The sequence below is a fragment of the Salvia hispanica genome, chromosome 2 (assembly GCF_023119035.1).
Source record: "Salvia hispanica cultivar TCC Black 2014 chromosome 2, UniMelb_Shisp_WGS_1.0, whole genome shotgun sequence".
NCBI classification, from domain to species: domain Eukaryota; kingdom Viridiplantae; phylum Streptophyta; class Magnoliopsida; order Lamiales; family Lamiaceae; genus Salvia; species Salvia hispanica.
The window spans coordinates 35,294,052-35,321,399 of NC_062966.1; the positions used below are offsets into that span (position 1 = coordinate 35,294,052).

The window sequence follows — 27,348 nt, forward strand, 5'->3', positions numbered from 1 at the left end:
GGGAGTGTGGTGTCTACTTCAACTGTGCATGAGCCACGCTTCTTTTTTTTTGTTTATTATAGAAAAAATATCAAATTTTTATTTATAAATTATTTGATGTATACTCAATCTATAAAATATATGAGAGGCGAAGAGAGGGCAACATAAAATGTGGTTATTAAAATCAGAAAACTAAGAAAAATCCTCTAAGAAAATAATTAAAATACACCAACATATTTGCCTAGTGTGAATGTTTGTATATACTCTTTTTTTATAGTTTTATCGGAACGGCAATATAAAATTTTTCTGGTGTGAATGCTTCTATATACTCTTTTTTATACTAATATTTTATCAGAATGCCAATATAATAATAGCTCCATGTCACTATTATAGAATTCCACATCATGGCCTAACTCACAATAACATTATTGGTGCTCCTTCCAACTTATTCACATTAAATAGTAGGAGTAGTAGTAGTACAGTAGTAGTAGTAAAATATATTCCCTCTATCCCTGATTAGGAGTCACACTTTGACTAGGCACGAGTTTTAATAAAGGTAAAGAAAAGTTGGTTGAAAAAGTTAGTTGAATGTGGAACCCATTTTTTTATATTGGTTTTATAATAAAATGCGAGTGAAATGAGTTAGTGAAATGTGAGACCTACTTACCATTTATGGTAAAAATGAAATGTGACTCTTAATTGGGGACGGACCGAAATAGAAAAGTTTGACTCTTAGTCGGGGACGGAGGGAGTAATTATGATCGAATACTGTGGACTGTGGTTAATGATTCATGACTATGACATTTCCAATTTTGAATGCCATTTTAAATGTCCATTAAATCTAATGTCTGTTTATTTGTAAATACTACCCCACAATATGTTTATCTTTATCCTCAATATATCAAGGTATTTACTCTTTATGTCGCATAATTCATCATTTTCTTCTTTAAAAGTATATTTCTTTCCTATAGACACATTAAACATATATCATGAACATTGATGGCCTATCGAAATATTGCAATGTGATGTACCAAAAAAAAGATTATAAAAATGTACCAAAAAGATATATTGCAATGTGACCAATAGGTTTATAATTTACATGCATGTACAATGATATATATTCTTCTCTTAACAATTCTAAATAATCAAACGGCCACAACCATCTACTTAAGGTTGTTAATTTCCTTTAGCATAACTTCACTTCTTCTGCAAGCCAAGGCTTTTGTAGCTTTGTAGCAACGGATGGTTATGATCTGTAGACGACTCCAAATCCGTCGTCGTTTCGATCACAATCTGACCAAACTCTTCTTGCGCCTTGCCCCACATCACGGTATAGAACCCGATCACTATTATCGTCGCTCCAATTATACTAAAATCACCACCAATATCAAAACGAGACATACACAATGTGATAAAAACAGATCCCATGTAGAGAAATTTAGTAGTACCTCCCAAGATAAAGAGTGTCGCCGAGGAAGACAACTCCCATGGCTGCAGCTACGACGATCGAGAGAGGCTTAAACATGGCGACATAGACGGGACCTCTCAAGTGCAAGGCCCAAGAATGGACAGAATTGCTTATGCAACAGTTGAAGATACCCTACACATAAAAATCGACACCATGAAACGAGGAAACGAAGGAAACATACACGAAAACTACACATTCTTCACCACTTACCGAACATAACATAGAGACCAAGGCAATATTAGGTCTGATCATCCATTTACTAGAGTCCGGTTCTGCAAAAGTCCCCGCGATTGCAGCTAGAACGCTCACGCTAGATGTGTAGAAGAAGATGATGGTGAACTCCGAAGGGTATTCTTTCATAATATGCGTCTATATACAAGTTACATTTAGGTTCAGGACAACCATAGAGATATTGTACTAATAAATATGTTAGTTACCAAAAGAATGTACCACACTGGCACGAGCATATATTCAACGGTGAGGAATAGGCTGCCAATAATCCAGTCGGATCGAGGTGAGTCGAGTACTAGTTGGTGCAGTGAAGGCGGAGAGGAGGAAAATGAGGCATTGATGGTAGGGCCTTTGTAAAATGTAACAACAAATGCTCCTGATATGGAGATGATTGTGCCGGCAAGCTTAGCCCGGCTCGTCCTGCTCGATAACTCCACCTTTTCCATCCTGCGTCATTAGCTATTTCCTTTATTAAGTGTGCTCATTTCGTCATTTTCGTCTGTTATTCAAAGGCATGCATTTGACACTATTATTTAACCTAAGAATATTTAGTCAATGAGAATTTTGTCACGTAGTATTAAATTTGATGCTTAAGTTTTACGACATTAAGCAATTATAATATTATATATGTTATTACTTTTATTATTTAATGAAGATTAGTTATACAAATAAAAAATATTAGTATTAGTACTCCTTATATAAAGATCTATAATCAATATCTGTGACTAAAATTGATTTTGTAAAAGTATATACCCTTGAATTCAAAAATTAGCACTAGCATATTTTACATCCTTTTCCGCTAACAAAGTCGAAGATTCGAACCACACAAAAATTGGATAGACACGTCACTATTCTACAACCCCTTTTTAGTTTATTTTTTTAATTGGGGTTACAAATGCGAAAAGATACGGTCGAAATAACTATTATTGGTGTGGGGTTGGTGTTTTACACAATTTAATACTATTGTGTATATTAAGTTTGTGTGTAGTATCACTTTTTAATATTTCAACTAGTCGAATTCTTATTAATCAAGAATGGCTTATTGGCACAAGCCAAAAACAAAAGGATGATTTCTTAGTTAATGCCATGTACCATATAAATAAATAAATGGAATAAAGAGTCCAATTATTGTTACCACGAAACCACGCTTCTTCAATTTATGAGGTCCCAATTATATGCTTATTGGATTCAAATTCATAAACTCAGACAAAAAAGATTGAACCTAGTTTATCAATCAGGTTAACCGCTCACTTACGTGACTAAGTAAATCTTAAAATCATACAGTACTACATAGTTATAGCATAAAATCACTTAATGCATTAAATTTTAGTTCAAGAGAATTAATATCATTATTTTCATTTTATTCGCTCATCTCAAACGCATTTACACCCTCCTTCTCTAAAGAATATGCATTTTGGTTTCAACACGTGTTCTAATGTAAAATAGTAAAATATGAAAGGGGTAGAGAGAAAAAGTAATTAAAGTATTGTTAGTGGAGAATGAGTCTCTCATCATTAAAGAGAAATTTTTTTTAAATTTTTTTTTAAAGTGCATATTATTGTGGGATGAACTGGAAAGAGTGCATATTCTTATGGGACCGAGGGAGTATTACAGAATTTAAATAATAATAATTCATTAATTAATTCTAGTTCAACAATTAGAAATACTTCCAAGGATCCCTAGATCATTGTCCATACCTACAAAGCAAACAATGAACACGTTTTGAACAACGACAATGTGCGACATAGGGAGACCTGTTGTGCGCCCATCTCCCCTACCAATTTCGTTAAAATGAGTACATATTTAAATTACTCTCTACGTCCCGTATTAGGAGTCCTATTTGGTTATGGCATTAGTTTTAAGAAATGTAAATAAAATTTCGTTGATTAAGCCATTGGAAAATGAGTCTCACTTATATATAATACTATTATTAGTTTAATAATAAAATGTGTGTGGAACAAGTCAGTGGAATGTGAAACCTGCTTAGAGCATCCACTATAGCACCGCCGCGCCGGCCGCCCCCTTCCCGGCTTAGCCGCGGCGATCTATATTGGCGAAGGCGTCCGCCCCGGGGGCGGACGAATTGGGTGGGGCGGACGGACGTTCGCCGGATTTGCGGCGAGGACGGGGCGTTGGAGAGAGAAAAGCGGCGGCCGCCGCGCCTACCTATTGCGCGGCGACACCGCCGCGGCGGTCCGCCGATTTTCCTTTTTTTTTTAAATTCGAATTTATAAAGGTTTTTTTATAAATATTCCTCCCATTTTCATCTTCTCTCCACACACTTCTTCACTCTCTATCCAAATTTTCTATCTCTAAAAACTTTTCAATTATGGATGATTTGTGGAATCAAGCATGGGATTCTTTGATTCAAGAGGTGCAGAGGGAGGCCGACGAGGAGGCGGCGGCAACGGCAATCCCTCGTGAGATTCGTCATCGTCGGACAATCCCACGAGACCATGTCAGAGCGGCTGAGCGGCTTCTGGCCGACTACTTTAGCGATGAGCCTTGTTACCCGGCTGAGATTTTTCATCGGCGTTTCAGAATGTCCCGACCGCTATTTACCCATATAGCGACGACATTGGCGGACCGGTTCGAGTGCTTCACGCTCCGGAGTGATTACAGACTTGGCCGGATCGGTCTGTCTGCTTTGCAGAAATGCACCTCTGCAATTAGGGCGACTTGCACTATGCCGGACCGGGCTGATATGTTCGACGAATACCTACAGATGGGTGAGACGACTAGTCTAAATGTGCTCCGGCAGTTTTGTAAGGGCATTCGGCAAGTCTTTGGTCCGGAGTTCCTACGAAAGCCAACCCCTGATGAGTGCCAGAGACTGCTAGATATGCACGGTGCGGTGCACAGTTTCCCAGGGATGATGGGCAGCATTGATTGCATGCATTGGGAGTGGAAAAACTGCCCGGTGGCGTGGAAAGGCCAGTTCACTACCGGTTTCAAGCAGAAAACATCCGTCGATGATCCTCGAAGCCGTTGCTGACTACCGTTTGCGGATCTGGCATGCATATTTCGGTGTTGCAGGTTCGAACAACGACATCAACGTTCTGCCGGAGCACAGCACATGACCAACTCCAGGTCGATTTGATTGAAGAGATCTGGGCACGTAGGGGAGGCGGCGTAGCATGAACAACATGTGTGATTTCCGTAGATCAAATTTTCGTTGTAATTTTCCTCACTTTAATCCGACGAAAATTTAGTTTTCAATTTTAATTTTATTGCACTAGCCGTTTATCTCGAATTATTTTTAGTCCGATAATTTGTAATTGAATTAAAATATACAACAAGAAAAATAAAGTGAAAGTTGTCCACTAAAAAGTGTCCACTATTGCTGCGGACACTTTTTTTTGTGGCTGTGGACAAATAAAATGGGGCTATGGACAAAAAAAAAAAAGTTGTCCACCAAAAGTTGTCCACCTATAGTGGATGCTCTTAGTATTTATGGTACCATTGAAATAGTGGATGGACCGAAATAGCAAAACATGACTCTTATTGTCGGAGGAGAGGTGGCAGTTGTTTTTTCCATCTATTTTTTAAATAATTTTGAATCAAAACTATGCATTATTATTAGATGAGAAAAAGACAAAAACAGTAATTTGCAGATAGAAATGACCTGAAAACGACGGCGAGCAAGAAGGTGAAGGCCGGTACAAGGTTGCTCATAGCGGAAGACAGCGTGGGCGAGGCGTAATTGATGCCGGTATACCCCATCATCTGCGAAGCATACCTTCCACAAATAACACACAAAATCAATCAATCAATCAATTGAAATTAAGAACAATCAAGGGACGGCGACTCACCCGACGGCTCCGAGCAGGAATATCTTCAGCAGTATCGACGAATTCAGCGACGGCAGCACTCGCGATCTGAAATCAAAACAGAGAATCAATTAACAAATGAATAAAATAAAAGGCGAGGGAGAGAGATCGAAGCACCGGCGGCAGGAGAAGAAGAGGGAGGGGAGGAGGAGGGCGGCGGCGACGCCGTATGCGTAGACGAGGAAGACGTGGCGGCTCATGCCGCGATCGGCGGCGAACTTGAAGAGCGTGTTGACGCCGACGTTGATGCTCTCCATCGACACCATGGCGCCGAAGGGGAGCGCTTCTCGGTAGCAGTAGCTGCTCCGCCCTCCTGCCGCCATCCTTTTTTTTTTCCCGCCTGAGCGTGTTGCCGTCACACGCAATTTTTTTTCTTTTTTTGGGGGTTACAATTATATTTTTCCGTTTTAGTCGATGTTAACTTAATATTAGAGTTGGGGGCAGCCGTGCTTTTTTTATAATAAAATAAATTAATATTTTAATATTGTAATTTAAAATAAAAATAATGGAATGAGTGTAACAGCATTTCTTAATTTGCTAACATCACGGCAGGAGATTCATATCCATGGAGTAGGAGTGCGTTCTAAACTTGAAGGGGGCCATGTTGGGGACCTTCGTAAGCGACGCGCGTAAATAACAAGTATTTTCTTCTTTCTATAATAGATGTCACACACGATAATAATATTAGATATCTCAATTTGTTCCGATGCGAATTTTAAGATATTGTTTGACTTTGTTATTAAATGAAGGTGTATAGGGGAATAAAAGTCTCACATTGAGAAGATTGAGACTAAATTTAACGTTTATTTTTTATAAGAGTCTAAATAGGACAAATTTTGTGGGATCGACGAAAATGGTAAAATCTAACAAATTTTGGAGGACGGAGGGAGTACTAAGTAGTGAGAGAATATAATATATAGTATTAATGTGATATTATTTGTTAAACAAATTAAAAAAAATATGACATTTATTATGAGCTCGAGGAAAACTACTCATATTAAATAATTATTATATTTAATTAGTGGAAAGTTGAATTGAATTGACAGTCGTTTATCTTCTCCCATATTCACAACATCCATCTGGATTTTCTTCATCCTTTCCAAGTTTATGTTATTTCTCCCAAGTTCCTTCATATTTTTCTGTCCATTGACAGCAGATTATAAAGCTTTTTGACTCAACCAACACATTTGCTAAGTGTGCATGTTTCTATATACTCTTTTTATTTTATCAGAATGCCAATATAAAATTTGTCTAGTGTGAATGCTTCTATATACTCTTTTTTATTTTATCAAGATGCCAATATAAAATTAGCTCCATGTCACTATTTGAGAATTCCACATCATGGCCCAACTCACTATGTCATTATTGGTGCTCCAAAATTTAACTATGATCGGATACTGTGGTTAATTATTCATGACTATGACAATTCCAATTTTGACTTGCCATTTTAATGTCCATAATAGTTAGTAAATCTCTTTTTATTTGTAAACACTACCCCACAATATGTTTATCCTCAATATATCAGTTTATATGGAGTACTTTTATGTCACATAATTCATCATTTTCTTCCTTAATGGAGTAGTATACTCCATTTTCTTTCCAACAGACACATTAAACATATACCATGAACATTGGAGTAATACATACATGTACAATGATATATATTCTTCTCTTAACAATTCTAAATAATCAAACCGCCACAACCATGTACTTAAGGTTGTTAATTTCCTTTAGCAATTATAACTTCACTTCTTCTGCAAGCCATGGCTTTTGTAGCTTTGTAGCAACGGATGGTTTTGATCCATAGACGACTCCAAATCTGTTGTCGATTCGATCACAAACTCGCCAAACTCTTCTTGCGCTTTGCCCCACATCACGGTATAGAATCCGATCACTATTATCGTCGCTCCAATGATACTAAAATCACCATCAAAATCAAAATGAGAAATACACAATTATGTGGTAAAAACAGAATCCCCTGTTGAGAAATTTATTACTACCTCCCAAGATAAAGAGTGTCGCCTAGGAAGACAACTCCCATGGCTGCAGCTATGGCGATCGAGAGAGGCTTAAACATGGCGACGAAGACGGGACCTCTCAAGTGCAACGCCCATGAATGGACAGAGTTGTTTATGCAACAGTTGAAGACACCCTACACATAAAAATCGACACCATGAAACGAGGTAAAGAAGGAAACATACATGAAAACTACACATTCTTCACCACTTACCGAACATAACATAGAGACCAAAGCAATATTAGGTCTGATCATCCATTTACTAGAGTCCGGTTCTGCAAAAGTTCCCGCGATTGCAGCTAGAACGCTCACGCTAGATGTGTAGAAGAAGATGATGGTAAACTCCGAAGGGTATTCTTTCATAATATGCGTCTATATACAAGTTATATTTAGGCTTAATTAGGACAATCATAGAGAAATTGTAATAAATATGTTGGAGTTGAGAAGGCAGGTAAGTTAGTTACCACAAGAATGTACCACACTGGCACGAGCATATATTCAACGGTGAGGAATAGGCTGCCAATGATCCAGTCGGATCGAGGTGAGTCGAGTACTAGTTGGTGCAGTGAAGGCGGAGAGGAGGAAAATGAGGCATTGATGGTAGGGCCTTTGTAAAATGTTACAACAAATGCTCCTGATATGGAGATGATTGTGCCGGCAAGCTTAGCCCGGCTCGTCCTGCTCGATAACTCTACCTTTTCCATCCTGCGGCATTAGCTATTTCCTTTATAAGTGTGCTCGTTTTGTCATTTTCGTCTGTTATTCAAAAGCATGCATTTAACGCTTTAATTTAACCTAAGAAATTTTAGTCAATGAGAATTTTGTCACGTAGTATTAAATTTGATGCTCAAGTTTTACCTCGTTAAGCAATTATAATATGTTATCGATTTTATTATTTAATGACGATTAGCTATACAAATAAAAATTATTACTGTATATAAAGATCTATAATTAATATCTGTGACTAAAATTGATTTTGTAAAAGTATATACTCTTGAATTAAAAAATTAGCATTAGCATATTTTACATCCTTTTCCGCTAACAAAGTCGAAGATTCGAACCACACAAAAATAGGATAGACACATCACTATTCTACATCCCCTTTTTAGTTTATTTTTAAATTGGGGTTACAAATGCGAAAAAGATACGTTCTAAATAACTATTATTGGTGTGGGGTTGGGTCGTGTGTGGGGTGGGTGTGTTACACAATTTAATAAATCTTGTGTATATAAGTTTGTGTGTAGTTTCACTTTTTAATAATTCAACTAGTCGTATTCTTATTAATCAAGAATGGCTTCTTATTGGCACAAGCCAAAAACAAAAGGATGACTTATAAACACGCAACATAGTTAATGCCATGTACTTTATAAATAAATAAATAAATTGAGTAAAAGCAAAGTCCAATTATTGTTACCACGAAACCACGCTTCTTCAATTTATGAGGTCCCAATTATATGCTTATTGGATTCAAATTCATAACCTCAGACAAAAAAGATTGAACCTTTTATCAATCAGGTTAACCGCTCACTTACGTGACTGACAATAGTAAATCTTAAAATCACACACTACTACATAATGCATTAAATTTTAGTTCAAGAGAATTAATACCATTATTTTCATTTTATTCGCTCACCCCAAACGCATTTATTACTGAATTCAAATAATAATACTCCTAATTCATTAATTAATTCTAGTTCAACAATTAGAAATACTTCCAAGGACCCCTAGATCAGTGTCCATGCCTACAAAGCAAACACAGTTTGAACAACGACAATGTGCGACATAGGGAGACCTGTTGTGCGCCCGTCTACCCGGCCAATTTTGTTAAAATGAGTCCATATTTCAATTACCTCATTCGTCCCGCAATAACAGTCTTATTTAGTTATCACGGTTTTAAGAAATATAAATAAAATTTGATTGAATAATTTAGTGAAATATGAGTCTCACTTATGTATATATTAGTTTTATAACAAAATATGATTGAAATAAGTTGGTGGAATATATGATAAAAGTGAAATAGAACTTTTAGTGTGAGACGGATCGAAATGACAAAATAGGACTCTTATTATGGAACGGAGAGATAGTAGGTTTTTTGTTTTCTATCCATGTTTAAAATAATTTTGCATTAAAATGATGCTTAGATGAGAAAAGGACAAAAACAGTAATTTGGAGAGAGAGATAGGAAAGTAAAATGACCTGAAAATGACAGCGAGCAGGAAAGTGAAGGCCGGAGCAAGGTTGCTCATGGCGGAAGCCAGCGTGGGAGAGCCGTAATTGATGCCGGTATACCCCATTATCTGCGAAGCATACCTTCCGCAAATAACACACAAAATCAATCAATTAATCGATCAATCAATTGAAATTAAGAGCAATCGAGGGACGGCGACTCACCCGATGGCTCCGAGCAGGAACATCTTCAGCAGTATCGAGGAATTTAGCGACGGCAGCACTCGCGATCTGAAATCAAAACAGAGAATCAATTAACAAATGAATGAATTAGAAGGCGGGGGAGAGAGATCGACGCACCGGCGGCGGGAGAAGAAGAGGGAGGGGAGGAGGAGGAGGGCGGCGACGCCGTAGGCGTAGACGAGGAAGACGTGGCGGCTCATGCCGCGATCGGCGGCGAATTTGAAGAGCGTGTTGAGGCCGACGTTGAGGCACTCCATCGACACCATGGCGCCGAAGGGGAGCGCTTCGCGGTAGCAGTAGCTGCTCCGCCCGCCTGCCGCCATCCTTTTTTTTATCTTTTTTTTTCGCCTGAGCGTGTTACCGGCACACGCAATGTTTTTTTTTTTTTTTTTTTGGGACAATTTTATTTTTCCGTTTTGGTCGATGTTGCACTTGATATTATAGCGCCTTATAGGGTAGTGGAGTGTGGAGTCAGGAGTGCTTTCTCAACTTGGTGGGGCCCACTTCGAAAGCGATGCGCGTAAATATTAATTATTGCCTTGGTCGTATATTTGATGCCATACTTGAATAATAACATGAGTTGTATACTAAGTAGCGAGAGATGTCATACTAGATGTCATACTCTTTGCCAATAATACGAGATTTTAGAAGATATTTTGTGTGCTAAGTCAGGAGAAATATAATATATTTATATTAATATGAAGGAGAAAAATGTGATATTTATTTTGGAACGAAGGAAAACTCCTCATATGAATATGGAGAAAATCTCTCTTTTTAATTAGTGGAAAGTTGAATTGAATAAATGTTGATCGTTCACGCTTTTATGGTTGATACAGATCTTATTAATCGGAAATGACCTTAATTGCATGTGTATACTCCTATAGTCGCACTATGTGAAATCGGCCTTTTATATCATAATCAAGACTTGGATAGTATGGTACAAAGTTGAATGTATGAGATTGATATGGCGTGAGATTATATTTGTATCATCGTTTTCTTTCTTTCTTTTGTTGGATACAGAGTATCCTAATAGTAAATTTGGTAAATTTTGATACTTGTTCTCTCCTCATATCAGTCTAGTTGTCTTCTTCGAAAATCAATTGGTGACATAAACAACACAATAATATGTTTCGTATTATCAATTAGGCATGTTCTTATCACGTCAACCAACTGTTTAATTAGTGTTATGCAATGCCAATGAAACCAAGAGGTGAACCACCGAATTCTTGCAAACAGTATTAATTACTCTGTCCTTCCAAATAAAATAGTCATATTAGTAAAGTTATTAGTAAAATAAGAGAAAAAAAGAAAAAAAGAAAAAAAAGAGAAAGATTGATAAAATAAGAGAAATATGGAGAAAAAAGTGAAAAATATAAGAGAGAGTTTCCATTTAAAAAACATGACTATTTGCATGGACATCTTAAATGGTAAAATGCGACTATTTTTCGCAGATGAATGGAGTATTAGTTTTATTAACCCATAAGTAGTACTCCCTCCGTCCCGGAGTATTAGACTCACTTCTTTTGGGCACATGATTTAAGGAAGTGATATTTAAATAGTTAAAGTGGAGAGAGTAAAGTATGAGAGAGGGAAAAGTAGGGAAGAGAAGAGAGAAAAGAGTAGGTGGAGAATAAAATAAGATAGATGCTTTTTGCTAAAAAAGGAAATGAGTCTAATATGTTAGGACATCCCAAAAAGGAAAGTTGGTCTAATACCTTGGGACGGAGGAAGTATTATGGTTGTTCATGAATTTCTATCCATAGATGGAGTTATCACCCCAATCAAACATGCTCTTAGCTATTGAGTCTTGAAATATTACTAGTATTATGTTATTTTTTATAATTGGGTGATGTATTATCATTGCATCAAACAGATAAACACGCAAGTATATGGGCCTTGCATTTCAGTAGGGTTTTAGTCAGTTAATTATTGATTGGGTTACCGATTGATCGAGACTCCATGTGGTATATTTTTTATCTAAAATTTTCGATAAGAATACACATAATATGGTTTTCCAAATTCCAATATTTAATTCGAGTTCAATATTTATTGTCTTCACCTCTACTTTGGACACGTTACCACTATTTTTAGTGGCAATTTTTTAATAGCACCATTTATAAACACAAACAATATACTCTGCCTTAAAAATTAAAAATATCACCAATTTTCTCGTAATTCTCCTCTGTAGATAAGTTGTCCACATTCATTCGAAAGGTGGTTGATCGTAATTCAGTGTATTGTGTTTACCAATTTCTTTTTAAAAAAATCTGATAACATCTTCAACAATGAGGTAAAAATAGAATCGCGCGTTCAAGATTTGGTGGAGAAGAGCCAAAACCGGCAGCTATTAATATACCACAGAATTAAAAGAATTCATTTTTCGAATGTTAAGCTTTTCGCAATTTAAAGGAAAGCTACATTATCTCTTCACCGACTCAGCACGTGAACGTGGAAACTGAATACCTAAATCTTATGAAACATCGAATTTTTCGTAGTGGCTGTGCAACACCCAATTTAATAATGTCGACATATGCCCTTCATATCTCATCATTACATTTCTAGCTTATTCAACACACCGCAGGCCTTAAAAATTTAATCTTGATCTACTGCTCCTGTTGTTCTCTCTATTCTCTTGGGTTAGTTTTGAGTGTTAATTTCTGCTAATTAATGCGATGATTTAGGATTGTGGGATTCTTGATTTTTCGATCTTGGAGTGTGATTGAATGTTTTTGTTGTTGTTTGGGTTTAATGGTGATGTGGGCTCTTGAGATTTTGCACTTTTCCCCCTTTTTTCTGATGATTAGTTACAGAAATTCTGTGCTGAACGTTTTGCCCTGTTTTGGGGAATCTTTTGCTATGGTAATTGAAGATTTGTGCAAGTTAGAGAATGCATATGTTAACTTAATCAGCTTTAACTGCAAAAAAATTGAAAAAGTTTCCCACTTGATAAAGGCTATGAGAATTGCTGCATTGGAATAGCTGAATAGGTGAGTAAGTATAGATGCCATTGAGTTTCTAGAAATCAAAGCCAGGAACATAGTTGAAATAGAAACCTTACAATCTAAAACTCATAAAACGTCGTTGTTGTAGTGCTAGAGATTGTTGTGTTGAATGATTTGGGAGTTTTTGGTACTCCATCGATCCATAGTATATGCCAGAAAGGCTGTTGATATGCTTTATTTAGTATTGCTTCCATATTGCTTAAAGGGAAGGAATCATCTCTTGAAATGTCTTAAGTTTTAGGAAATTTGACAGTTCATGAGATATGGATCTTTTATTTATAGTTTCAGTGCTCTTAATTGCAATTGCAAGGTGGAGATTCCACCAAACTGCTGATGTCCCGATCTCTTTCTTCTCACGATGCAAAATTAATTAGCTACGCTTTCTAGTTTCGTCGTTTTCTCCCGGAAAATGGTCTTCTATTTAAGTTGGAGTTTAGTTTTTTAAGTAGTAATAGTTGTCTATATGTTGCTTTCTCAAGCCTGCAATTCAAGGTTTTGTTTCTAGAAAATTCTGCAAGACATTAGCATGAATATGTGATGGTTCCATTCTTTTGTCACTCTTTACGATTCTTTCTTCAAGTTGTAAACTTTTTTAAATCTGTTTTCACATTTTCCTTGTTTTGCAGTCGAAGGATAGCTCTTAGACAAAATGTCCTCCCCCAGCAAAAGGCGTGACATGGATGTCATGAAATTGTAAGTGATTTTTGGATTAGTTTCTCTACTGCTAACAACCATCTCTACGGTTATCCAGCTCGTGTTCACCATTCTGATTGGCCAACAATTGATTAATATTTCCCTCTTCACGTTGCATTCATCGGAGATATCTATAGTTTGGAGGTTGTAGCTAAGAATGGCAACTCTGAATTCTATTACCTAACCTAATGTTTATGTTGTAGAATGATGAGTGACTACACTGTGGAGCCCATAAATGATGGCATCAACGAGTTCAATGTGGAATTTCATGGCCCAAAAGAAAGTAATGCCACCCTACTTTAGCATGTGATTGCTTCCATTTGATATGACTTCATTTTCTACACTTGAGAGTTTTGTTATCGTGTTGGCAATACTGTTTAATTATTTGTCACTTTCATTTTCTCATTTCTATCCTTTTATGAACAACCTAATTGACAATATCACAACTAGATTAAATTTTTATTCGCAATATTTTTTGTTTGTTGCTTATACTTCTCAGTGCATAACTTTACTCTGTTTGGCCTTCTGGAAAGTGATTATTAGTTCACGTAGACGCTTTTGGTACATAAATCCTTGACTGATGATGGATAATTTTGGAGTTCCGATAAAATTGATCACAAGTTTGAGGAGGGTGGTCCTGCGATTGTAGGTCCGTACGAAGGTGGAGTTTGGAAAGTTCGCGTGGAACTTCCAGATGCTTATCCTTACAAATCTCCTTCGATTGGGTTCGTCAACAAAATCTTCCACCCCAATGTTGACGAGCTGTAAGTTCCCATGCGTTTTTCGTTGCAGCTATATCAGAGGAATATAAGCCTCTTCCTGCTGACTTTCAATCCCGGAACTGCCTTTTAATGCATGTGAACAATTCGGATGTGGATACGCAAAAAGTTACTTCGCAGTTCTGTTATTATATACACTAACTTTGGCACTTGGAGAGTATACCTGAAATCCATTTGTCATGGAGTATCATTTAATTTTATGACCCTTTAGCAGCTTTTTCATGTATGATATCATGTTTATCTGTTCAAATATTTGGATGATAGGTCGGGTTCGGTATGCTTGGATGTCATCAACCAGTCGTGGAGTCCAATGTATGGTAAGCTCAAAGCAATTGATTATAGCTCCCGACATTTACAAATTCAGGGTCCCTCATTTTAAAATCCCAGCTCCATTGCTGTTTCACGACTATATTTGTATCGAATTATGTCACGAGACCGGCATTGCATTGGCTTAATAAAATGTATATCCATATGCAGATCTGTTGAATGTGTTCGAGGTTTTCCTCCCCCAGCTTCTACTCTATCCTAACCCTTCAGACCCACTCAACGGTGATGCTGCGTCTCTGATGATGAAAGACAAAGAGCAATACGACCAAAAAGTTAAGGGTATGTCCTTTAACTCTGTCTCGAAAGGAGAAGCTAGAAAGGCTAATGCCCGCAAATGGTGAGTTGCTATTGGTACGCATACATTTCTCACGATCTTTTTTATTCCTCGCGTGATCCAGAGTATTGTGACCGGTATGCAAAGAAGAATCACGCTGATAATAGCGGGAGCGATGAGAGTGACGAGGAAGTGAGTGACAATGAGGCCTACAGCGACGGGCGGAGCGAAAGCGAGGACGAAGTGGCGGGGCATGCGGATCCTTAGGGGGCAAAACTGGTGATGCATTGTTTTGTTATAATTAATTGTATCATGAATGGTTAATATAGCATAGTAGAGTAGGGGAGTTGAATATCCATTTGAGTTCCAAATTTCTAGTTTATTACTCAATTGGATGTAATGCTTGCACAATCAGACTTATTTGTTACTGTCTGATGCTGGCTTGTATCTATCTATCTATGTTTTTAATTACAGCGTCTATTAGTGTGAAAGATTTGGACATTTGCAGGTGGAAAGATGCCCTTTTTCTGGCAAGAATTTGTCACATGATTGTGTTTTGTGTAGACTGAGACTGTGAAATGGCATCAGCAACCTACGTGCTAAACTTGATGACGGATTCAAACTCTGAATACCTCAGTTGTTTTTATGATTAATTGAAAATAAAGTACTAGTTATTGTATGCATCATGCACCCCTTCGGTTTGGCCTGAAACTAAACCGGCGGTTTTGGTTTTGAACTGTAGCTGTCCGTGATGGGTTTAAATAAACACAGTTAGGGATGCATGGTTAAATCAGAATCGCCGGTTCAAATTGGAACAAACTAACGGTGTTGGTTCCCGAATCATAATCGTCCTTGATGGGCTTAACCCGAACTGGCTCTGATATTTTCGAACTAGAAAATACTGTGAAAATTGTGGAACATCGTTGAAAGTCCGAAACAAAACTTAAAACAAAACGCCAATTATGAACCAGAGCAACATATTATCGATTCAAAATCGAAACAGTTAAATATGTTATCTTGTCCGTTTAAATACCACTTCTATTTCAATCATAAAACAGTGATTCTTGAACTGGCCGATTACAGCTCCACTTCTATTGAAGACATAAACCGGCTATTCTTGAACCCCAATAAATTATAGTATATCACCTTTATCAATCCAATCACCACAAATCCTATTTGAGAATGAATCAAACCAAATAATTAAACCAACAATTCGGTCCCAAACCAATAAACTAACTAAAACACGACAAATAGAAACTAACCAACTGCTATATTTGTTCAACTACGATGATTACTAAATGAATGAGGCTGAAAACGTCGTTATCGTAGTTCCCATTTGAGAAATCAAGAATCATCACTAACTGAATCAAAGCATCTCTCGCCGGCACCTTAAATTAATTCCAACACGATCTGCATGGACTCTTCTTCCTCAGACCTGATCAAAGCCTTGGCAATCTCCGCAATGCCATTCATATTATCTTCTCTCTCCATCTCCATCCTCATCCCTTTCACTTTCACTTTCACACACCATGAAGCAATTCACGCTTCTTCTTATTCTTCTTCTCCTGCAGCTGGCGAAATCAGAGGAGAATCTAGTGAGAGATTCCCTCCTCGACTTCTTCTCCAAACTCTCCAACAACAACAAGAACACCACCATCTCCGGCTGGAACTCCACCTCCGACCCCTGCACCGCCAAATGGCGCGGCGTCACCTGCGATAAACACCTCCTCCACGTCCAGAAAATCGACCTCACCGCCCTCGGCCTCGCCGGCGTATTCGACCCCGGAACCCTCTGCCTCTCCCAATCCCTCTCCAAGTCCCTCTCCATCCTCATCGTCGCCGGAAATTCCCTCCGCTCTTCGCCGAATTTTCCCGCCATCTCCAACTGCTCCGCCCTCGCCCACTTAGACATATCTTCCAACCACATTTCCGCATCCTTGCCCGATCTGTCACGCATGAGCGCCCTCACCGCGTTCCTAGCCCAACAAAACAACTTCTCCGGTGAGATCCCGGACCTCGATTTCTCGCGTTTCCGCGTCTTCAACGTCTCCCACAACCGCCTCTCCGGCCTCATCCCGGTCGGGGCGCGTGGCCTGCCGCCGGGAAGCTTTTTAGACAATCCAGACCTCTGCGGCCCTCCGCTGACTGAAAATTGCTCTTTAGTCGCCGCTGCTGAGTCAGCTCCCGACGCGCCTCCGCCTTCTCCTCCGCCTCCGCCGCAGGTCAAAAAGAAAGGTCTCACAAATAAACAGATTCTGATGTACATGGGGTACGTGGCGATCGCCTTCGTCGCGGTGCTCCTCGTCCTCATATGGCTGCGGAAGAAGGCGAAGAAGTCGAAGCGAGGCGAAGACGCTGGCGTGGAAAGCGTGATCAAGCCGGAGGTGAATTCGAAGGAGGGAAAAAATGAGTATTCGAGCGCAGAGAGCGGGCAGATGTCGGCCTCGGCTTCGGCCTCGTTGATGGTGGTGGCGAGCGGGGAAGGGAACGGGATGAGGTTCGACGAGCTTCTCAAGGCGCCCGCGGAGCTTCTGGGGAGAGGGAGCCATGGGAGTGTGTACAAGGTTGTCTGTGAGGATCATGGGATGGTTCTTGCAGTGAAGAGGATTAAGGATTGGCAGATTTCAAGTGGTGAGTTTAGGCAGAGGATGAAGAGGCTTAATCAGGTGAAACACTCCCATGTTATGCCTGCTGTTGCCTACTATAGTTCTGGACAGGAGAAGCTCATTGTGTATGAGTTTCAGCAGAATGGAAATCTCTTCAAACACATTCATGGTAGGAAGCTTCTCCCTTCCCAGTTTCTTGATTGGGATATAGTAGTAACTGTTTTTGTTTAATATGATCACGATTTGTTGAAAATGATAGGAACCAGCAGTAACAGACGGCCGCTGGACTGGACCAGCAGGCTGTCTATTGCTGCTACGATAGCTGACGCGTTAGCGTACATGCACGACGAGCTGCAGTACGACCGGATCCCTCACGGAAACCTTAAATCATCCAACATTCTGTTGAACAAGAATATGGAGCCCAGCATCAGCGAATATGGGCTGATGCTGGACCAGAGCCAGGACCAGAAGGGCGGCATTCTTGCGAATGGCGCCCTTCAGGAGGCTCAGGAGGACTACAAGGCTATATTCAAGGTAGACAGTTACGCGTTTGGGGTGGTTCTGCTAGAGCTGCTCACGGGGAGGATGGTTCTCACTGAGGGCTTGGACCTGGCGACCTGGGTGGTGGCCGTGGTCAGGGAGGAGTGGACGGTGGAGGTGTTCGATAAGGACTTGATGCGGGAGTGTATCAACGAGGAGAGGATGGTGCGTTTGCTGCGGATCGCCATCAAGTGTGTGGCTAAACCCCCTGAGGCGCGGCCAAGTATGAGACAGGTGGCGCTTGCGATTGGCGCCTTGAGGGAGGAGGATGAGAGGTCTTTGGACGTCTCGGACCTCTCCGTGACTAGATCTTTTACTGGTCTATAGTTTCATCACAACCTAAAGATGGTAAGTAGACAAATTTATAATGTGGAATCATTTGTTAATGTTTGCTTGTTCTTAGATCAAGTTAGTATCATGATTTAATCTAATAAAGTATAGGAAATGTCTTGGTTTTTTAATTGTAAGCTCCTCAATTTGATGCAACAACATTATGGTAATTTTGAGTTTTTATTTGGATTGCGTTTTACAAGAGTAAGGTAACATTATTTGGCTAGAAAACATAAGTTTGAAGTTTGTTGTTGGAAGCAAACTTATCATTACATTTGAAAATATTAATGTGGCTTAAAATAACCTAATCTAGTGGAATTGTCTTTTTCTTTTCTGACTGAAGTTGTTTTTGGAAATAATTATCCGGGCTCAACTTTTCTCTATATAAGTGGAATTAGTGTTTATTGATTACTATTTCACCATCATTTTAGTTTTGGCATATACTATTACTATTTTTTTTTCATTTTCAATAAAACATTATTCCACAATTAACGAAATATTAGTTGAATGTCACTTTTTATCACCTACTACTAAGCCAACATAATGCGCATTTGCTAGCAAATTGGGTGGTTGCAAAAGGTTTCATCATCACAACCTAAAGATTTAATTTAATTATTAAAATAATTATGCAATCCCGTCAAGAATGTGATTGAATATAAAATAAGTGACGAGAAAAGAGGTGTATTTATTAATATTCCATGGTTGTTCATATATGCGATCCACTATTTATTGTAGTTGTTCATATATATCTATCAAATAAAAAAATATCTCTAAAACTGTTTTATATTGACATCCAACTTCGAAAATAAATATCGAATTCAAATCATTCACGCAAACACCGAAATGAATATACACTACTAACTCATTTATGATAATTAGACTATAAATATTTTTTTTGTGAACATACTAATGAATTATTGACTAACTTTTCACCAAATCATCATCAACATGACATGTATATATGAAACAAAATAAAACACCAACAAAAAATAGTATATATGTATATATGTAAACCTTTTTGGCCATGTGGTTTCCTCCTTTGTTTCTTGTGACCTAATTCATTGTATCAATTGTGTTGTCTCATTTTGAACACAATGCTTACATATCAAATTGCCTTTAAATTAAAGATTAATTATAGAGGTGGAATTGGCCATCCCCCTTAAGTCATTCCAACCATATATTAATGACGGACAAGACAAGCAATGTGTTTAACCACAAGCTTTCAAAAAATCTTACATAAGCCTACTAGCAATACTATACGTACAAAAAAAAAAAAAAAAAGACGAAGTCTTGTGCGAGACACCTCATTGCGAAACGAGTTAAGATTCGATCTGAACGTATTTAACTCAAATATGAGTTTGAGTTCAAATATTGACTATTTTGTGAGTTTCAACTCGTGAAATTCTCAGATTTTGTGTGTATAAGTAAAATAGCAAATATGATAATAATTTTAAGATTATTTTGTTCGATCTGTCGCTCATGCCTCATGTATATTATCCAACTTGATGTATCATTATATTATACTAGCTTCGAATATACTTTAATTGGATGAGGTTTAAGATTTAATTTTCTAATTTGCTATGGCTATTGATGATATCTAAAAATTGAGTAAGATACAAACGTGCTTTAAAATAAGTTAAATTAAAATGAAATTTAGAACTGATCGAAACGAAAAGCTAGATTTAAATTGACAAAGATATTGAATATATTAAAAAAAATTGTTATTTCTTCGTTGCCAATTCAAGCAATTCAACATAATATTATAGAGCCAGATTAAATAGAGATGTAGTATTATGTTTAAATTCTATTTTTTTCAAAATTAAATAAAACAAAATTTTAAATTTTCTGATAAGATCAAGTTCAAATTTTCTGGTCAAATAAATAGTTTAAGTGTAATAAATTTTCTTTACCCTCTCAGAAGAAAGTATCGTAAATTTCAACTCAAAAAATATCAAGTAACCGCTAACTTCAAGTCATTAACTAAGCCTTGAAAATGCAAATCAGCAAAATGATAGAGCCAGATAGAAACCGGCTTCCACCAGTCAACCTCTTTCACTCTAATTGACACTTTTACCCATGAATTCATCACGAGGAACAGTCAACGATGCCTCAAACTGATAAGGCCAAAATTGTCAACAAATTAAATCAGCGTCTGTAAATAGTAAAGTTGATCTGGCACGAACACTAGCTCTAAATATGACTCACGCCCACATTTTAAGGCCATATGAGGCGTTTTGTCGGCTTACCATTGACCACCAAATCCACGCGCCGTATCGGCGCGTGCACTCAGGCAAAAGTGTGAATCTTTATCTTTTTTCTTTTGAAAGGGAAAGAAAAAATTAAAATGGTGTCTTTTTTAAGCAAAATCATTTACTTTGAAAACTAGTGACGACCCTTTATCTTCCATTTCGGTTTCTCCCTCCGTTCGCTTGTGTGAAATTCACACGCACTCGCCTCTGTCACTGCGCATTCTAATTTTTATTTTGGCACATATCCTGTTATAGATGAATTGCAATTATATATATTCAGACCAAATCTTGGCTGTATATCAATATTTATGAGTAAAGATTTGTTTGAAGGTGAGAGAGAGAGAAAGGGGAGAGAGCATTATAAAAGGGGTGTGAGATTCCAAGGGAAAAGCTTAGTCTTTAGGGTTTTGCTGGAGCTGCAAGAAGCGGGTCCATTTCTAATATACATATAAAGGGGTTTGTCTTCTTCAGCATCAAGGTAGGTGAAGCTTCAATATATGTATGTGTAAAGCTACTGGTGTCGTCATTTTTTGGTATTATTGAACAACCAGTTCTTTATTAGCTTTAGCCCACCTGCTGCTGTATCTATCTGAAATCATATTTGAGTTTTATTTTGAATTTTTGGTTGCATAAAATTGGGAGCTGTAAAAGTTGAGGTTTGTGGTGGTGGGGGATGTGTGTTGTTCAGACACTGAGTGGGAATTTTTTGTGAGAATGTTGAGGTGGTTTGTCCCAAAATAGAAATGCAAGGGCAAAGATGGGTTTCTGGGCAGGTTGCTCACTCCCATTTGAAAATTTCTTGGATTAACCATCAAATCAGTCAAAAAGATGGAGTCTTGGCAAACCCCCCTCCGTTTGTTCTTGCACCACCTTCGTCTTATGTTGATAGCCACAAGGAATCTGGGACAAGAATCAGCCCTGCTGTTCTGTTCATTATAGTCATCTTAGCTGTGCTCTTTTTCATATCTGGTCTGCTCCACTTGCTTGTGAGATTCCTCACCAAGAACCCCTCCTCGTCTCAGTCCAGTCGGAATGTCGAATCCTCCACCTCTGATGCCCTTCAGAGGCAGCTGCAGCAGCTCTTCCATTTGCATGACTCTGGCTTGGATCAGGCTTTTATAGACGCGTTGCCTGTGTTTTCGTACAAGGAGGTTGTGGGTCCGAAGGAGCCGTTTGATTGTGCAGTTTGCTTGTGTGAGTTTACAGAGACTGATCAGCTGAGGTTGCTTCCTATGTGTAGCCATGCCTTTCATTTGAGCTGCATTGACACCTGGCTTTTGTCGAATTCCTCTTGCCCTCTTTGTAGGGGGACACTTTTCAACCCTGGGTTCTCGATAGAGAATCCGATGTTCGATTATGATGACTTTAGGGAGGAGGATGGCTGCCCTGGCTTTGGTGATAATGGATTCTCTCTTACTCAGAAGAGGGTGGAGATCGAGGAGGTTGCTACGGAGAAGGGGGTCTTTCCTGTTAGGCTTGGGAAGTTTCGAAAATTGGATGAAACCGAAGCGGGGGAAAGCATAGGAGAGTCTAGCAGCAGTAGATTGGATGCTAGAAGGTGTTACTCACTGGGTTCCTATCAGTATGTAGTTGGTGATGCTAGCCTTAAGGTTGCCTTGAGCCAAGAACGAGCTCGCAATCGAGCACAGCTTGTCAGAGGGGCCGAGCAGGCCGCTAATGCTCCGGCAGATGAAAACACGGATGGCAAGAAGATAAGTATTGGAACAAAGACTGATAGCTACTCTGTTTCCAAGATTTGGTTGTGGTCGAAGAAGGGGAAGTTTGCAAGCTCCTCGGGAGCCCACTTGGAGAGTTCGTCGCCACCAAACCTCGACTTATCCTGGATGCATAGAGGCGAAGGCGTGTGAAAGGTCTTTTTTATTTTTTGATTCATCATCCATCATCAGTGAAATGGCAGTTGCTTGGCTTACTTTTGCTATGACAAAAATTAGTTGCATGATTGGAAAGAATTTGGTATAGCTATATAATGAATCAGAGTCTCCTATCAGTTTTAGGTTATCTTTTATATATTTTGTGCTTTCATATATTGCCATTTGGATCTTCTTGTTACAATAATCTGATGCTGTTCATATCTTGTTTTTTTCTTGTTTGGACATATCTTAAATGCATCATTGGAGAAAACTCGTTACTTGTGGCATGATTGCATAGTTGCATTACCTTTCTAGGTCGTCTCACAATAATCGAATAACTCATAAATCACCATACTTCTTTTCATATGATTGGATTGGAATGATTGAATGAGATATCAGGATTAGACATGAACCATGTTTAGTTAGAAAGCTGTCTTGATCTGGGAAAATTTCCACATAGTAGTATGTGTTTCATTTAACATCATATCTCCCTATCCTCATCGAGAGCTGAACTTCGTACCAACGATTGTGTAAAAGCACCATCTTCCTTCTCATAGCAAAAGCTTTTGTGCCTCGTGTCAGTCGATGAATTTGCTGCACTTTCTTTAAAGATCTTGATTCTTGGATTCGCAAAAGTTTGTAGGGAGTTCATCAAAATCATGGAGAATTCATGTTTGCTTTTGGACTTGGTCTTGACCTGCTAAAGTTGGTAGCTATTTGCATCACTCCACTTTGGTTTAGTAAATTTATTCTATTCTTTTGCCTTTTGATTATGTGCTGTTGTTTAGCCCTTTATGTATGTGGAGTTGTTTTCCTTTTGATTGGGACCATTTGGTGGGATCCATGAAAAGAGTTGTCTGAGGCAATTTCTAGTGATAAGAGCTTCTTTTTGTATGTTCAAAACTTCTTTTTTTGTGGCCACTTTGCATTGGGGCCATGGTTTAGTGCCCTTTGTTTTTCAACTTTGATAGGATTGTTACTTTTGTTTTGGCCCAAAGACATATAAAAACAATATTATCCTTGTCATTCACCTTGTGAATACATTGCTAGTTGGATGGTACTCATGCTAACTCATGGTTTATAAATACCCTTATTACAATTTTGAAGAATTTACAAAATGTTTCTCTTATACTCCCACCAAGTGTGTGCAATTATTGCTTTATTAGCCATTTATAAAGAGTGTAATTTGTATTTTTTTGAAAAAACACCCCTTATATTATTATACTCATAGTAATTCATATTTGCAAAAGTACCTACTCATGGTCCTTGCACATTCTTGATGAACAATGGAGTACTATCAATTACTATACTATGCATAGGAGTACATTACAGATTTGTCTTTGAAATTTAAACAAAGGAGGTAATTGTGATATGTTTAAGAGATTTTTGTGAAGTGTATCTTATGTTCATTTTGATATTGTTTCTTTGGCTTAAGAAGTGTTCTTGGAGATGGCATGTTTTTTTGTTTATTTTCAAAAATATATAACAAATGATTCCTCATTTACTCCGTGTCTATGGTGATTCTAATTTCCAATTTGTTGGTTAAAGTTAGCGTTTTACTAACATATATAGTACATCTTAGATGGTTTCTAACTATATTGGTAGTTAGAAAAGAAAATAATGAAATGAGTTGTGAATCTTGTGATTAATTCAATTAATCCACTGTCTAATTTTTATATTTGAGTGCCTGATTTTGGTGTGATTAGTTGTTGTACATTAATATTTTCTTATAAAATAAATTAGTCCTTTGCAGTGTGTACAAGACATCATTTACCAATCACACAACTAATCTAAACGTCCCTTTTAATCAAAGGGGCAAGCAATCAAGGGTATATTCTGATTATTTTAGTACCAGTAGTTGGCATCAGATATAAGTAACTAATTATGAAATTTATCGATTTGAGTATCCAACATTCAAGTACTACTAGTATTTAAAAATTTCAGAAAAAGTGTACAACATGTGGAAGTTGATCTAGTAGAGAAGTTTGCATGTGTGTCTACACGATTTTGTATATATTATTCACAAATTATTTGGATATTAGCTTGGCGTAGATTAGATTCGATTAAGAATATCAATTTAGTTAGTCCATCTGTCTGCTTTATGAAAATGTGTCGGAGTATATTATTAATTACTTTTATTATCATGTTCACTTATAAAAACTAATTAAGTAAATCTTAATGTAATTTTAAAACTACGTACCTTATGACAATCATTATAAGTTTAATATTCTAATTACTTTTTTAATATTTTTAATATTCAGGGTCTCGGTTAATCCATTTATGGATTTGTAGAGTAACTTGTTACCTTATGATTTAGTAGTATTAAGGAATTTTATTTAACCACTTCGAGAAATTAAATTATCATTTTCTTCAGTTTTATTTATTTTTTAGAACATCATCCAGATAATTGAGCTGAACAAAATTGATTGAACCTCAAAATTGCAGTGCAGAATCAGCACCATATTTTTCCAAATCCTCAAAAATTCTCAAAATCCAGCCCCAAAATTACGAATATAATTACGAATCCATTAATTTCATTGATTTATCAAAGAATAAATTCTTCCGATCAATTAAAAAGGCCGCACCCGATCACCGCGGCACGTGGCCGTCACGTGCCGCCGTGGATCGGGAGTTTCTGCGCTGGAATCGCCGAATAACGCGACGAGAAGTCTCGGAAATGAGCGGATCCTTCCGTTTCGAAGTTGAGCGAATAGCTCATCGGATCGTACCGGCATCTCGCAGTCCTCGACCGGCCGCCGGTCCGATTAAACCGGCGGATGAACGTCTTCCATCTCGGACCGGCGACGAGCTCCGACCATTCGCGCACGCTTTTCAGCGCCTCCACGCCCTGTCCCCACCAGCTCCGGCTAATCGCCTCGCTCTCTCCGGAAGACGGCGGGATCCGCTCGAATCGCCGCGATCTGAAGCACGGGAAGCAGCATCCGCGGCGGAAGAATGCGGCGTCGCGTAGATCGTCGAGGTAATCGTCGTCATCTCTGAGAAATTCAGGTTGCGCCATTGAATAAGCGAATCAAATTGAAAAGGGGAAACGTAATTGAGAGGAAAGAGGATTGCAGAAGAAATCGCATATGCAAATTCTTCACGTAATCTCGGGTTTGCATATAGATTGATCGATTTTGGGGATTTGCAAACCCTAATTATATTTATATTTTCCCCTCTTTCTCCATTTGATTGCATTTGGTATATAAGCGTGAGGTTTTCATGTTAGTTTGGTGCATAACGGTAAAAATGGACGGACGGCTGAAACCAGTTATAACTGTATACCTGGCCAACTAACTGCCAGCTAGGATAATGCATCCTACCTTAATGGTTGTTATTAGGGTATAACTTACGGGTCTCGCTGCGTCCCGTCCGGCTGGAACGAGCCAGCGAGACCACGTTGCTAGTGTGGGATGGGATGGGCCGTGGGCAGCAGCACACTAGAGAGAAAGTGGCAGATCGCCATGCATTGCTCCTGATACGATGGGTGATTTTGCTCTCTTGTTGGACATGCGAGCGAGCGACATCTTTTTCATTTTTTTAAATTAAAAAATTATCAATTTTTGTATTGTCGTTGGTAATGGTCAAATGACCGATTTGAATATTAAAAGTGGTTTGAGCCCGTCCAGTCGGTCATGTTACTATCAAATTTTGGCAAAAATATCTATACTTGTAAATTTAAGCTCGAATTATACCCCTAACCATAAACTGGTCAATATGAATATTAGATACGTTGATTTGCATGTTCAGATCAAATAGAGTTTTCGAATAAAGAGAAATTATGATCCAAATGGACTATAAGGGATATACTCTCGTCCAACGACCAATCTTTTGTGTGGTGTCTATAGACGTGTATCTTAATTTTCGAGTTTTTCAAATTACGGTCATTCTTGACAGATTATTTAACAATGATTGAATATTTTGATGAGGCTATAGAATGAACTAGCTGATGGACTCAATTATATTAATGTGTCGGATTCTGGTTGTACACAGATGTACTAAACTAACGTAATCGAAAATGCACCAACCATAAATGGACAAAATTAATCGATCATCTATTAGACGGAATACAAGAAAGAGAAATTAAAACATAGATTGCATCAGGACATCATATAATAGCTAATCTTGTGTCTGATCTTGTTGTTATAGTATAACAACTTGATTTCATCAATAATAATAATAGAATTAATATGTTTTATCAAAATAATGGAATACAAACCCGTATTATTTTTCCTGTTACCTATTATATGGACTGATTTCGTGGATTATGGGCCTTGGACGGGCTCATGTTCTTAAAATTTCAAGCGAATCAGTTTGGCCCAAAATAAAAGTGTAGGCTATAAAAACGGTAATTCTATATACCGATAAAGAAAAATAAACCTAATGTAAAGACATTGAAAATAAAATGAAAAAGAGAACAAAGTGCTTATTTTAATAAAGAGTATAGGCCCAAACTGGTCCTGAACATATGCCTATTTTACGATTTTGGTTCTATACTTTATCTTTTGAATTTTTTCATCTGAACATTTCAACTCGGATCACAATTGGTCCTACACTAACATTTTCGTCAATTTTTAAATGGTTTTAAGCGATTTTGACCGATTTCAAACGGTTTTAACCCGAATGGGACTGTTAAAACCATCAAAATCGGGTTAAAACCGTTTAAAAATTGATGGAATTGTTAGTGTAAGATCAATTGTGATCCGAGTTGAAATGTTCAGGATGCAAAAATTCAAAAGATAA

General features: G+C 37.9%; 6 protein-coding genes across 6 annotated transcripts; 3 read left to right on the top strand and 3 right to left on the bottom strand.

Moving 5' to 3' along the window:
* Positions 1–1,030: 1,030 nt before the first annotated feature.
* Positions 1,031–5,942, bottom strand: LOC125205605 (WAT1-related protein At3g28050-like). The gene is made up of 7 exons (XM_048104650.1): positions 5,626–5,942; positions 5,491–5,556; positions 5,304–5,417; positions 1,885–2,125; positions 1,658–1,816; positions 1,428–1,579; positions 1,031–1,348 (listed from the first exon to the last, which is right to left on the bottom strand). The coding sequence occupies exons 1-7, from the start codon at positions 5,829–5,831 to the stop codon at positions 1,177–1,179; spliced, it is 1,110 nt and encodes a 369-aa protein (XP_047960607.1). The 5' UTR covers positions 5,832–5,942; the 3' UTR covers positions 1,031–1,176.
* Positions 5,943–7,115: 1,173 nt separating this feature from the next.
* Positions 7,116–10,495, bottom strand: LOC125206875 (WAT1-related protein At3g28050-like). The gene is made up of 8 exons (XM_048106090.1): positions 10,473–10,495; positions 10,052–10,414; positions 9,917–9,982; positions 9,722–9,835; positions 7,990–8,230; positions 7,739–7,897; positions 7,509–7,660; positions 7,116–7,425 (listed from the first exon to the last, which is right to left on the bottom strand). Exons 1-8 carry the CDS (start codon positions 10,493–10,495, stop codon positions 7,254–7,256), a joined length of 1,290 nt encoding a protein of 429 aa, XP_047962047.1. The 3' UTR covers positions 7,116–7,253.
* A 1,889-nt stretch (positions 10,496–12,384) lies between these two features.
* On the top strand, positions 12,385–15,482 carry LOC125205508 (ubiquitin-conjugating enzyme E2-23 kDa-like). The gene is made up of 7 exons (XM_048104490.1): positions 12,385–12,570; positions 13,563–13,629; positions 13,833–13,912; positions 14,279–14,393; positions 14,673–14,725; positions 14,886–15,014; positions 15,134–15,482. The coding sequence occupies exons 2-7, from the start codon at positions 13,586–13,588 to the stop codon at positions 15,274–15,276; spliced, it is 564 nt and encodes a 187-aa protein (XP_047960447.1). The 5' UTR covers positions 12,385–12,570; positions 13,563–13,585; the 3' UTR covers positions 15,277–15,482.
* Positions 15,483–16,166: 684 nt separating this feature from the next.
* On the top strand, positions 16,167–18,670 carry LOC125204412 (probable inactive receptor kinase At2g26730). Its single transcript, XM_048103073.1, has 2 exons — positions 16,167–17,784; positions 17,875–18,670. The coding sequence occupies exons 1-2, from the start codon at positions 16,539–16,541 to the stop codon at positions 18,480–18,482; spliced, it is 1,854 nt and encodes a 617-aa protein (XP_047959030.1). The 5' UTR covers positions 16,167–16,538; the 3' UTR covers positions 18,483–18,670.
* A 2,202-nt stretch (positions 18,671–20,872) lies between these two features.
* LOC125206189 (RING-H2 finger protein ATL46) lies at positions 20,873–22,844 on the top strand. The gene has a single exon (XM_048105476.1). It carries the CDS (start codon positions 21,478–21,480, stop codon positions 22,600–22,602), a length of 1,125 nt encoding a protein of 374 aa, XP_047961433.1. The 5' UTR covers positions 20,873–21,477; the 3' UTR covers positions 22,603–22,844.
* Positions 22,845–25,110: 2,266 nt separating this feature from the next.
* Positions 25,111–26,076, bottom strand: LOC125204835. Its single transcript, XM_048103578.1, has one exon. The coding sequence runs from the start codon at positions 25,622–25,624 to the stop codon at positions 25,214–25,216; it is 411 nt and encodes a 136-aa protein (XP_047959535.1). The 5' UTR covers positions 25,625–26,076; the 3' UTR covers positions 25,111–25,213.
* Between the last annotated feature and the right edge of the window lie 1,272 nt (positions 26,077–27,348).

Coding starts and splice junctions, on each gene's coding strand:
- LOC125204412 (XM_048103073.1), top strand. CDS start 16,539: ATGAAGCAATTCACGCTTCTTCTTATTCTTCTTCTCCTGCAGCTGGCG. Junction 17,785..17,874: donor TCTCTTCAAACACATTCATG/GTAGGAAGCTTC, acceptor TGAAAATGATAG/GAACCAGCAGTAACAGACGG.
- LOC125204835 (XM_048103578.1), bottom strand. CDS start 25,624: ATGGCGCAACCTGAATTTCTCAGAGATGACGACGATTACCTCGACGAT.
- LOC125206875 (XM_048106090.1), bottom strand. CDS start 10,495: ATGGCATCAAATATACGACCAAG. Junction 9,836..9,916: donor TTCCTGCTCGGAGCCATCGG/GTGAGTCGCCGT, acceptor TATTTGCGGAAG/GTATGCTTCGCAGATAATGG. Junction 7,661..7,738: donor TGGTCTCTATGTTATGTTCG/GTAAGTGGTGAA, acceptor TTTTATGTGTAG/GGTGTCTTCAACTGTTGCAT.
- LOC125205508 (XM_048104490.1), top strand. CDS start 13,586: ATGTCCTCCCCCAGCAAAAGGCGTGACATGGATGTCATGAAATT. Junction 14,394..14,672: donor CACCCCAATGTTGACGAGCT/GTAAGTTCCCAT, acceptor TTTGGATGATAG/GTCGGGTTCGGTATGCTTGG. Junction 15,015..15,133: donor ATACGACCAAAAAGTTAAGG/GTATGTCCTTTA, acceptor CGCGTGATCCAG/AGTATTGTGACCGGTATGCA.
- LOC125205605 (XM_048104650.1), bottom strand. CDS start 5,831: ATGGCGGCAGGAGGGCGGAGCAGCTACTGCTACCGAGAAGCGCTCCCC. Junction 5,557..5,625: donor CTCTTCTTCTCCTGCCGCCG/GTGCTTCGATCT, acceptor TTTTGATTTCAG/ATCGCGAGTGCTGCCGTCGC. Junction 5,418..5,490: donor TTCCTGCTCGGAGCCGTCGG/GTGAGTCGCCGT, acceptor TATTTGTGGAAG/GTATGCTTCGCAGATGATGG.
- LOC125206189 (XM_048105476.1), top strand. CDS start 21,478: ATGCAAGGGCAAAGATGGGTTTCTGGGCAGGTTGCTCACTCCCATTTG.